General features: G+C 47.8%; 1 protein-coding gene across 1 annotated transcript in view; it reads right to left on the bottom strand.

The window, feature by feature from the left end:
- The window catches only part of SLC9A8 (solute carrier family 9 member A8), a 30,862-nt gene extending 27,717 nt beyond the window's left edge, over window positions 1-3,145 (bottom strand). Inside the window, exons 1-2 of the mRNA XM_055722364.1 lie at window positions 2,988-3,145; window positions 2,067-2,245 (exon numbers count right to left, since the gene is read on the bottom strand). Coding sequence (XP_055578339.1) covers window positions 2,067-2,245; window positions 2,988-2,995 — 187 coding nt within the window. The 5' untranslated portion in view covers window positions 2,996-3,145. The remainder of the gene's footprint in view (window positions 1-2,066; window positions 2,246-2,987) is intronic.
- Window positions 3,146-12,726: the final 9,581 nt, after the last annotated feature.

Here is a 12,726-nt window from a genome sequence, read left to right as displayed (position 1 = left end):
AAATATGGATCTAGTAACGACATCTAGGATTACTGTGTTAAAAGCATTCTATACTGCTCTTTGGGATAGATCCATAAAGGCATCTGGACATGACGGATTTCCAGCGAACTCCAACGCAAGCACAAACATGCCTTCTATTCAACTGATCTAATCACCATCTCCCGTCTAGCAGCTTCTGACTACTTTGGCAATAAACCAAAAAGCAACCATACCCTAAGAAGTAACTCCCACCACCATAAATATTATGGCAGCCTGGTATACTCTTTAGCTGTTGGTCACCCACTCCTTGTGTAAGACTGCTCAGTTCCTATCTGGCAGTGTATCATCTGCTCCAGGCGCTTGTATGTATCAGGAGTACAACAAGGCAACAGACTCAAAAACCCAGTGTTCTGGACAGGCTAAAAGACCATTTGAGTGTCCCTTTAAGGATGAGCACAGTAAAAGCATATAATATAAAAGAAGGGAATTCATAGGTCACATGAATACAGCAGAACAGAGGCAAGACTTTGAAAGCGAATTGGTGTTTGAACAGATAAACAAGCCATAGAAATCTGGGGTCAAAGACTAACTCATGCTACTTCAGGGACTTGAAATTTAGTGCTTGACTCTGACACTACACAGCCATGAACTGATCTGCTTCTGGGTCTATTCCAGTTTAGCCCATTTCAAAGAGCATTTTACAGCTCACAACATCCAGATTTAAGAGTATGGTATACACATTCATTTTTACTATTCCTACACTCTTAAATCAGACATTATAAATGGGAATAACTATGAACAATAAGCTTTCATACTGGCTTTACTTTGTTCAGGGAACTCCCCTGTCCTGAGGGTGATGCTTTTAAGATCCATTAAGTTACCAAAATGGCATAAATAGGCTGGAACACAGCCAAAAAAATCATAGCTCTGTTCTTGCGACTTAAGAATACAATTTTTCCATGAATGGCCCTTTTAAAATCCACGAGACACACGTATTCAGAAACTTTCTTTTAATCTTAGAGGTCTTCTGATCACTGCATTTTGCTTTGGTCTTTCCTTTGTTTCTGTTCAAATTCTAATATGCCACTGACCTCTGGAAAAACATTAACCCTCTTTGAAGACACGTAGACACTTTAGAAATAAGTAGAAGCCTTCTACTTTTTGCTGCACTTAGTAAGTTATTTATAGGAGGCAAAAAAATCCTTTTTTAAACTCCAATGTCTTGAAGAAGTTTCTGCATTGCTGTCCACTCCATAGCTATTACTTTCTCCATTTGCTACTGGAAAGAATAACCACTTAAAAGACTAGGTGACCCATCTGTCACAAGAAAGTGTCTCTGCGTAGGTTGCTTTGAAGGAACCAAACACACAAATGAGAACAGATGAACCTCAACCCTCCATAAAGTTTTGTTATTCTTACAGTTTTGATTACAGCACTGCTCTAAGCAGATGGTGAGAGATAACTATATTCTATTAAAATAAGATAACAGCCCAGACTTATAGAAAAGCTGGGCATGCATCTGTCATTCAAAATGCCTATAGATGTACAACATTAATACAATTATGGCAATCTGCAGATTATCATACTCTTGTAGGAATGTAAGAAAGTAACGAGAGCCAGAAAAATAGATACTGAACTTTAGTATTTGTGCACGTAAATCTGACTGCCTTCTATTGGTTTATATACCAAAATATCTGAGGGCTGGCCAGAAGTGCTAGAAGTAGTTAAATTGGCATCTATCCAGTACACTGTCCTCAAAGACAGATGCAAACACCATAGAGTATTCTGACAGTGTCTTTTTCATATATGAACATATGCCATGTGTTGATAAAGAAGGCAAAGACAATTAAGCATGTTGTTTGCACATTTGAGACCACGGTGAAAAGGTTTGGAACAGTCTTCAGCCTTCTACAGTTTTGGGAGGTTCAGGCATTTGTATACCCAATTTTCTAAATCCCTGTGCCTATATATTCCACTTCATGGAGAGAAAACCAGAGGATAAATAAATATGATTTAGAAAGCTGGCCTATATCCTTCAGACAGAGTACAATTAACAGAGATTAAAAGACTTTCAGTTCATCATTCACCTAGAACAAGAAGACTAAAAAAAATCGTCATGCCACTAGATTGCTCCTCTTGCTGCGCTTGGACTCCAGTCTGAACTGGAAGGATAGGTTTAGCAGGTGTTGGTACCACCAGTTTGGTAGTAGCAGCCAGCGTAGTGTGGAGGGTGACATTGATGACTTCACGTGTGGCATTTGCGGACCTGTCAGGATAACATAATACATGATTACACTGGATGGGAGCAGCAAGATGAAGACTTAGCCTACCAAAGACACGCACATATGAAATAACTACCAGGTCACAGTGAATTTGTACTGGTGACCAACACGTTAAGAGTGTTTTTTAGAAGTGGTCTCTGATCACAGATAAATACTGGAACTTCAGATTCATGAAGCCGATTATTGCTGAGCTCCTTCACACACCTCAGATACCAAATATTCTGTGCTGCAGCTCGGGGTGCAGGTGAAAGCCAGACTCAAGCGAATGAAGTACCCCGCTCAGCCTGCCGAGTGTAACAAACCTGCTGTGCAGGGACCCCGGGACCGCACTCGCCAGCTCCCACTGCCCGCCCCGCCGCGCAGGGCCGCTCCAGAGCCGGCCTCCCGCTCCCGGGGGCCCGATGCTCCCAGAGCCACCAGGGGCCCGCCCCGCAGCCCCCAGCCCAGGGGCAGGCAGAGCCCACCGGGCTGCCCCGCTACACGGCAGGCCGTCCCGCAGCTGCAGGCGCCGCGCTGAGCGGAGAGGCCGGCACCGAGGGGCTGGGGACGCTGCCCCCCCTTCCCCCCGGAAGCCCCTGCTGAGGGGAAGGGGAAAGGCAAAGGCGCCCCCGTCGGACACACGGCAGCGAGGCCCTGCCCCGGAGACGGCGCCTTCCCGCCAACAGGGCCTGGGGGAAGCAGGCCAACCCCGCCCGCCGCCCGCGGCCCACCCGCCACCGCACTCACTCCGCCATCTTGCCGGCCGCCAGCTTAAACCTCCCACCGCGCTCCTGCGGGGCCGCCCCACATGCAGCCACTTCCGGGGCTCCTGGGCGACACTCTGGCGGGCGCGTCCGCAGTCTCTATGGTAGAAGCAGGGCGGGGCGGGAGGGCGCACGCGTGCGCGGGGGCTGCCTGCCGCCGGCCTCCTGCGACGGGCGCGTGATCGGGGGCGGGAGGGGGGACGTCACGTGGGAGCGGGGCGGCTGCGCGCGCGGCGGGAGGCGAGAGGGGTTGGGCGCGTGGTGGCGGCGCGTCGTCGTGCGCGGAGCGGTGGCGGTGTGTCCTGCCGCCCGGCCCCTCTGCCGCCATTGGCCCGCGGCCTCTGCTGCCTCTGCCGCCATCGCCTCGCGGCCTCTGCTGCCTCTGCCGCCATCGCCTCGCGGCCTCGGCTACCTCAGCCGCCATCGCCCCGCGGCCTCTGCTGCCGCTGCCACCATCGCCCCGTGGCCTCGGCTACCTCAGCCGCTATCGGCCCGCGGCCTCTGCTACCTCTGCCGCTATCACCCTGTGGCTTCTGGCCCCTCAGCTGCCATCCCCCATGGCCTCTGGTCCCTGAACCATAACCCAGCAGCCCTGGTCCCTCAGCCATCACAGCCTGGGTGCTGTGTCCCTCAGCTACCTTTGCCCTGTGGCGGCTGGTCCCTCAGCCATCACAGCCTGGTGCCATGTCCCTCAGCCACCATCGCCCAGTTCCTGGTTCCTCAGCCATTGCTGCTTGGCACCATGTCCCTCAGAGCTGCCACCACCCAGCAGCTTATTCTCCCTCAGTCACCCTGGCCTTGCACCTTGTCCTGCAGTTGTCTGGTGGTTCCTCCTGCTTTGGCCAGGACTGCCCAGCAGCTCCGTGTCCCTCAGCCACAGTCGTCCAGTAGCTGCTTGTCCCTCAGTCGTTGTTACCTGACAGCTCCTTCCCCAGCACTATTGCCCAGCTGCTTTCCCCTCAGCTGCCATCACTCAGCCGCAACTTGTCCCTCAACTGTCATTGCCTGGTGGCTCCTTGTCCCTCCACCACCATCACCCAAGCTCATACGTAACCCCTTGTGCTTAAATGGAGACTGAGGTCAGGATGGCGTAGGGTTATTGGAGAGGGTCTGCTGAAACCTGGGTATAAAGACTGCAAAAGTGTGCCGAAGTATCACGTCAAAGTATTCTGCCTAAAAGCAGGAAATTGGTCCTGACTTTTTTAAACAAGACACGATCAACGTGCAGCTCCTCTAACCCTTTCCCACTGCCTGAGCAGACCTGGGCAGCTGATCCGTGGTCGGCTTTCACTGCTCAATCACAGACTGAAAACCTAGCCTTACAGCAAAAAGGAAGCGTCAAATCAGCATTTATCCGGTTACCATCAAACTGAAATAGAAAGCCAGTGCCTCAAAATCAGTGTCAAAGTGCTCTTGAGTTAAAATATCATCGAGTTGTCAGCCTTACTCAGTGTGAGTTTCAAATGCCGTCCTCTGGCACAGGCTGCCGCTCTGACTCGGGTCTCTGAGATCTCCCGCAAATCCATTCTGGAAATGGAAAAAAAACCCTGGAAAATGGGGCTGATTAGCAACTCCAAGCTTATAAAGCCAGCCATGGACACACATCCAGTCTGTGAAACTCTGAGATGCTGGGATGGTGGGCACTATGGAAACAAACAGTATAATGTCATTACATGCCTTTTCTGTTCGTTGCTGGTTTGACTTCTTCAGGGCAAAAAAAGGGGACTGTACAGCAGACATACTGGTTTGTATAGCTCAGGTCATTTTGAAGGCCCTTTAGCGTATCAGCTGTGCACTTAAATCAAAACGAAATTTTAGATTTATGGCACAGACACACTGTCACTCATGTGATCGTTTACATGAAAGTGAAAGCCGCTCAAATAGGTGTGAACATGCATGAGTTTTTTAAAACAGTGAGATTTGGGCAGCAGCTGGTTTTATCTGTTCCACAGGCAGGGCAAAGCTGGAGAATGTCTGGTTTCCTGTAGTGAGATTGAACCCACACCTCCTTCTTTGCTCTCATCTTCTGATGTGGTTTTGTGGTGACCTACTTAGATAGCCTTACTACAGTTACAACCAAATTTTTTTTTTCCACGCTGGCTAATTTCCGACAATCTGCAGTTTGCTAATCCCTAACTGCTTTAACTCATTCCCTCCATCCCAGTAGTGTTTGGTACAATTTAGAGAGTGTGACTTCAGTTTAGCACATGTGATGTGGCGCACTTAAAGCTTACTGATGTCAGTGAAAAACGAGAGTGGAGCTTTGCAAAGTGGTGCATTTGGACATTGCCCATTTGGAAACTAGGGGCGACTGCAGCCCTCCAACACATCTTAAGCTCAGGCACTTCTGCTTCTTTGATCTCTGTTTTCATGATGCTCTGAGGTGGAGATTTTGAACAACAACTTCATCCATAAATAATGAAGCTTGATCCAGAATGTGTTACACTTAAATGGATGAAACACAGGAAATTTCCTGTGAATGCTATCTTCCTTTTTTGTGCAAAAATTAAAATTCAAAGTTTGCCAAGACTTGGCCAATTTCAGTGTTTGTGAAGTGCTCCAAATGCCCTGTGTCAAAGCACCGGAGGACTATGGAGGTCAGTCTAGATGGCTGGAAGTTGCTGGTTGCTAAAAGGTGAATTCTCAGTGTTTCCCTTGAGGACATCTCTAAAAAGGAATTGGTCTTCTGCAAATTTGCATGTTTTTAGCTTTTACTAATTTTAGGGTGTTTTCTTTTGCTTTTCTGGGAAGCTCCATGAAAATGCAAGAAGTTAAATTGAAAGGGATTGAGGGAGAACAGGTGGGAACATGGCAGAGAAGGACAGTGGGGGCCAGGGGCATCTCGCCTCCACACGGTATGGCTCATGCTCTGGGTCATACAACAGGAAGAAGCTCCCCTGTTGTGCAGCCCAGTCCTCCTCGCCTGGTTCTTACCCTATCCATCTAGAAATCAGAGAAAAAATAGTTGAGAGCTCCAGTCCAGCCTCCTGCTCACAGTTGGGCCAACTTCAAAGTTAGAGGACGTTGCTCTTGTCCAGATAAATTTTGAAAATCTCTGAGGATGGAGGGTTCCCAGATTCTCTGGGAGACCTCTCCCCATGCTGCACCACTGTCAGGGTGAAGAACTTTTTCCCTGTTGCACAGCTGGAAGCCTCCTTTTTGCCACTTCATAACTGGTGCCTCTCCTGTTGTGCAGCTCTGATAGGAGTCTGCTCCTCCTCCCTGTAGCCCACTTCCTCCATATCTTATAGCTGTGCCTATGCTGCTCTGAGTTAAAAGGAGTAGCTGGGTTTGTCTGCAAGGGCAAAGTTTCTTAAAAGCGAATGGTGGAAGACGTAGAGCCATTGCAGCAGTGCCAGACCAGGAAAAGGGCATGGCTAGAGTCCCGTGTAATCTTCATCTGTTGCAATGGGCTCTTGCAGCTGTCACCAGAGTGATGTTCATTTCTGTACCAGACTGGTGCAGAATAAAGAAAAACTTAAAACTATCTTTCTTAGTCACTCGAGTTTTGCTTGGCGTGAAGAATAGGTCATCTGGCCTAAGAATGAAAGCCAGAAATTTTAGCCGTTTTGCTTTCTGTTTGGTTTTGTGTTGTTTTGGGCTTTTTTGGTTTTGGCCTTGACCTTGGCCTCATTTTTTTGGTTGTTTTTGTTCCTTAAATCATTAAACTGGCATGATCAGGAAACTCCACGCTTGTTTTCTTGTAGCTGTCATGTGCTTTTAGTCTTGAGAGATTGATGTAGAAAAGGGATGACCGCAGATGCAACTCTGCAGGACGTGAGCTGACCTTCTCCTCACTGTGCCTGCTGGCCCTGGCCAAAGGGAAATCACAGATGGGTGTTGGGGGCCATGGGAAGGGTTCAGGAAGGGATGTGGAAGGAAGGAGGACTGAGCCAGGAAAGCAGAGGCCTAGGAACCTAGAGAAATAAAAATCCAGGACTGAACCTCACAAAAGCCAGGATCTGAAGGGGGGGAAAAAAAAAAGAAAAAAAAAGAAAAAGGTAAAAGGTAGGAGGAGGACAAGAATCCCAGGGACCCCTGTGGGAGCAGGGAGCATCAGAGCAGCTGGAGGCTGATCAAGGGCTGCTGAGTCAAGCAACTGTGTGAGAACAGAAAGCCACAAGTACCAGGAGGTGCAGTTGGTCAGCTACTGTGAATTGTCACATTTCCACTGAGAGCACACACTGTGGGTGAAGTAACCACAGGTGATATCAAATTATAATGTCTAAAATGTTCTGTATGGAGAGACAGTGATTTTCATGTCTCACCTCTGACTCATCAGCAGGAAATACCACGGCTTGCTTGACCTGTTGTTGCCACTGAGAAGGGGTAAGTCAGACTTACTGCCACCGAGATAACTACTGAACCGAACACCGGTCTAGCATCTCTATACAGATGGTTTTCCAAGGACTTGGTGGCAACAGAAAGTAATCATTTTGGCAGGAGGCCTTTCAGCCTGCTTCTCACTTGTGGTTTTCTGATACACAGCTACTGAGCATCTGTTGATTAATGTATGCACTGAATGTTTCTTTTAATAGATCCCAGGAATTTCACAGTTGTTTAAGCTCATCTAAGATGATGTGGCTGTAGGTAACATAGTATTTAGTTTTAATTCTTCAATTATACAGAGCAGCCTAAATAGATAGCTATGTGGAACACTGAGGGCAAGCACAGATGAGTAAGTGACCAGCTGTAACCCTGTGCTGGAAATGTAGGGGAAGGTGCTAATTTACAGGCACAGGACTTTGTTCTTTCTTGTAAGTGGAGGCTGTGAGCTCTAAAGAGCAAGGGCATGCCACGCTTACTCTAGGGACCTGGTTTAGCAGATATGGCAGCCTTTGGCCGTGGAGAGCTCTGCATTCACCTTTTGGATTATCTGCAAACACGGTGATCTTAAGCAGGCTGGAGTGACCCTTGATTCAAGTCTTTCTGAAACAGAGACCACTGAACTTCCTCCTGCAGCACTGTTAGGTGGTGGGAGGAGGCTGCCACGTGTAGGTAAGGTAGAAGTGCTTCACCTAAGTTTAATGTAGAACTATCCTACAAGTACTTAAATACACCAATCAGCTTCATAGCTTGCTTTTGTAGTAAAAAGAAAATACTTCCTGGGGTGTGGAGAGTGGTTACACTCTAAGCTCACCTGAAGCCAGATTCTGATTTTGGTGTGGTATATGGTATAGGCCAAACAACAAGATGAGCCTGGGATTTCAATGACATAAGACAAAATCAGCAGTATCAACAATACCAAAATCAGGAGTAGTCTTAAAATGTCAGTATCTGTAGGCTGCATGTGAGGAAATGCCTATGGCTATGGCACCAAAGTGCTGACAGGGCACTTATTGCTTACAAAAGCCTTGCCTTTTGGGGGCATCTTCGTTCCCCAGGATCGGTCCCATCACAGCTCCTGAAGACGTTGGCAGGCTGGGATGTGAATGCTGAGGAGCTGCATTGGCCTGAAAACAATCTGTGCAGTAAGATCATCTCCTCCTACTCCCTTCTCTCAGTTCTCCTGCACTCTGGTATGAGACTGAGAGAGAACTGATGGTACTTTAAAAGAAAGGATGAATGATCTTTGTTATAAGACTCAGGACATTTATTTATTATACAGGCAAAGGTTAAACATGCTGCTAAGAAGGTAGAGAAAGAGTCAGCTGTGTAATTTGCTTGCTTTATTGCTTTTGGGCAGATGGGAAGGATTCTCTTAAGCTGACTGATGAAATGCTGAAAATTGTTTTAAACCCTTCACTATATAGATTTGGCTTTATATCTTCTTAATGTGTCTTGGTATATATAGTGTCTTATTCTCCTGTTCTCTAGATATATGCAGTAGGCATATGCCTGTGTGAATACATATACACACACTTACATATATAAATATAAGCAAATATACATATATATATATGCAAATTCCAGGCATGAGTTCTCAGCAGATAATGTTTCTCCTGTTGCTTTGGTATTTGTTGTTTGAAACTATTGGATGCATGGATCTAAAAAAGAAACTATTTGTTTGCCTTTCATTTCATGTTTTATCTGCTTCTGACATGCTAAATCTGGAGTGTTTCTAGGAGGAGGCAGTGACAGAGGGAAGTACATCACATGTCTGTAGTCAGTGCCCAGCAAGATGTGCTGCTGTGGCCAGTCACCAAAACTTGTGATCCATCTGCAATGAAATGCAAACAAATGGGATCAGCCCTTGGAAACACAGACCCAAAGGGCGCTGGGAAGGGAATGTTCCCAAGGTCACTGTCATGTCACCTGCTGGCACTGCCAGTTAGGTGGCTGAATACACAGGCTGGGGAGACTGAACTCCTCCCTTTCCTTGGACATGGGGGTGGGGTGAGGTGTTCTTTGTTGAGAAGTAATGGCTGACTTCTCCAGCCCTGTTTGCCCTTCAGGAAAATGCAGCCCTCCTGACTCCAACCTCATTTCCTCATTTTTGGTACCAGATCCTTGTTCATGCTGGCTTGTGCCCTGCCACGCACCGACAACTCCGCTGGGTAGGCAGACACAGTCCCCATCCATGGAGCTGGCAGGCTTCCCAGCAGACAGGCTGTGCTGAGTGAATGGTTCAGACCCTGTCAAGTGAGGCCAGGAGGTGCAGCCCAGAGACAGGACATAGAGGAATTGTCCTTCCTCAGCTTTGCTTTTAAACAGCGAATTTTTTTGGACTGAGAGCTCAGGCATTTCATGTGTTTCAGAGCTGGTGCTGTGCTTGTGTGCCATGACTCATCCGAGTCTGCTCTCGCAGCAGTGTGTGATGGGCCTTCTGTCTCAAGACGTGACTCTCCCAGCATGAATGGGTTATGCTTAGTGACAGGCTTCAGCAGGAGGCAGTTGCTATTTTACAAATGCCTAAACTGAGGCACAGAGAGGCTGGAGAAACAGCCCTGAAATGGACAGCAAGTCAACAAGTGAGCTGGGAAGCACATCTCACAGCATCCCCTACCACCTGCCCTCTGACCAATGCTTTATCTGAAGACTCGAAAAGACTGGGGATATCTGGTCCCACTTTTTCACTCTAATCTCCCAGTAAACAGGTTTCTGTTTGTTTACTGGCACAGACAGCTCTCACTAACACCTTTCTTATCTGATGTTTGTGGCCACCACAGGCAGCCAGCCACACAGGCTCACCGTACCACAGGCTGAAGCCCAGCATTATGCAGCGCCATGGCCATGTCCTCTGCCAGGCCCAGGGATGCAGCTGCACTGTGTCAGGCCAGCAGGTCCTGCAGGCCCTGGGCCTTCTTTCCAGCAGTGGCCTCCAAATGCTTCTGCACGGTCAGAAAATGAGGGGAGAAGGCAGTGACAGCAAAGTACCACCCTTTTCCATATCTTCCTGAATGTCTTCCTCAAGTCAATGTAGTTTCTTCTTCAGAGGGCTGTTAAATGCTTAATTTCAAACATGCATTGCAAGTTCAAGCCTCCCACAGCCTGTGACAGGTGTGATTTCTGGAGTGTATCTATTTGGTGCATGTGTATCTATCCCAGAATTTGATGGCATGTTGCATGTGTGCATGTATAGAGGGGATGACAGGGAAAGAAGATGCCAACAGTAGAAACCATCATTTGTAAATTAAGAAAGACAAACAAAATAACCAAGAACGGAAAAATCAATTATGGTCAGACTAGAATTAGAATTTAAAAAACCAACACCTGCCTCTTCTCCTACACAAAGCCAGCAGAGGCTGTAAGCAGAACTCTTGAGAGACAAAGAGCAGGGCAAGCAGATGCAGTCCTGCTCCTGATAGCCTCCAGCTACTCTTCAGCATTTTGAAATTGTGGAAACGTATAGTATCTGCAGCTTCCTCTAGCAGCCAGTCCCCTGTTTGCATCGGGCTGTGAGCAGAACCACCTCCTTTTCTGTTCTGGACCTGGCTGCCCCAGCTTCCTTGGATGTGTGTCCATGCACTGCGAGGGACCATGAGTGTTGTGTCCGCCTTCGCCCTCGGTGGCCATGCAGCAGCTGCTTCCCGGACAGAAGCCATTCATCACCCGGGAGGTGAAACCTGAATACCAGCTGCAGGAAGCTTGGCCTTGCATGTCCTCTGCCTTCCTCTCTCCCACAGCAGTTCTTCACTGCCTGCCCCTCCAATGGGGGTTGTTTGTAATGCTGAATACCTTTTTGCTGAGGGCAGTGTTTAGGTATTCTCTGAATTACATTCTTGTTGGCATAGACATTAAAAATTCTTCCTCCTTCCTTGCTGCAGACTATCCTGAAAGCCCTTCTGGTAGTGGGAATTAACAAATCTTTGTGACAACTCTGATAAACAGACTGTGTTGTTAGCTGGATTACAGTTACTGGTACTAGACCCAAATGAGTCCAAGTATCCGTTGTACTGGTGAGAAGCATCTGCTGTGACATGTCTACAAACAAACGGCAATGGTAAAAGAGAACAACTGTACAAACTGCATTTCTCGCTCGGAGCAGTAGCCTGGAGCTGCTGGGCACTCCCAGGACTTGTCACCTCACGCTTACATGAGCAGCCTGCTCTTGAGCTGCCTCCGATACCTGCCAGCCCTTGCGGGAGGCAGCGCAGGGCCCTTCCAAGAAGGATGCCAATCTTCTCTGCCCTTTGCCAGTAATGGGATGGCATGGCAAAGGCAGCTGGGACACAGGGAGGCACCTGGGGTGGGCACCCCAAAGTGTGATTTAATGACAGCGTGCACACAGATGTCCCACCACCTGGGTGCTTCTGCTCAGTAGCCCTGATGCAGCCAGAGTGCTGTTTAGCAGATTGTTGGGAATCCAAGCAGTAGGACCTAGATATTTTGGTAGGCTCTGTTACCCTGCCCATGGTGCCTCTGCTGGGAGAAGTTTCACAGCTGATATGAGGCAAGTATCCAGTTCAGTATCCAGCAAAGTGATAGCAGAGAGAAAAACAGTAATCTGAATGTGCTGACTCCTGCTCTAACTAGTAAACCATGTTTTCTCTCATGTCTTCTTTCCATCAGAAGCAGCTGGTGGCGATTTTTATGAGCACTCTTCTGAAGTGTCTCCCTAGAAGAATGTTCTGCTGCTTCTGATATCTCTGTAATCCCTCATCAGGACAGCAATTGGTTTGTTGATAAAACACAGCTCCTGTTCACACCTACTCCACAAATCGCTTTTGATACACAACATGAAGGCCCCATATCATAGAGCAGGGCATCCCTTCCCATGGCTCTGTGGCCTGCCTTGCCCTGGGTAGAGCAACATTGCTTCTGCAGCCAGGAGCAGAGATAGGAGGAGAAGTACAGATTTATGAGAGTTAAAATGAAAAAGCAACAATAACAGAGATTTATCACTGGCAAGAGTGGTAACCATCTCATAGGAAAGGGGGGAAACATAACAAAAGAAACAGAAAGGCTAAATGGAAGGAAACTTATCTAGCTGTGGTGGGCTGGTAAGCACCCACCCAAGTTGTTCACTCCTCTCCAGTGGGATGGGGGAAAGAATCAGAAGGGCGAAAGTGAGGAAAAAACTAGTGGATTGAGACATAATTTAATAAGTGAAGCAAAGCTGCATGAGCAAGCAAAGCAAATTAAGGAATTCATTCACTGCTTACCATCAGCAGGCAGGTGTTCGACCATTCCTAGGGAAGCAAACAGAGGTTACTTGGGAAGACAAACACCATAACCTCAAACATCCCCCTTTCCTCCTCCTGTCCCTGAGTTTTTATTGCTGAGCACAACATCCTATGGCATGGAATACCCCTTTGGTAACTGGGGGTCAGCTGTCCTGG

The sequence above is a fragment of the Falco cherrug genome, chromosome 10, assembly GCF_023634085.1.
Source record: "Falco cherrug isolate bFalChe1 chromosome 10, bFalChe1.pri, whole genome shotgun sequence".
Classification (NCBI taxonomy): Eukaryota; Metazoa; Chordata; class Aves; order Falconiformes; family Falconidae; genus Falco; species Falco cherrug.
Note: the sequence above shows the minus strand (reverse complement) of the source record. Positions and strands in the feature narration are given on the sequence as shown.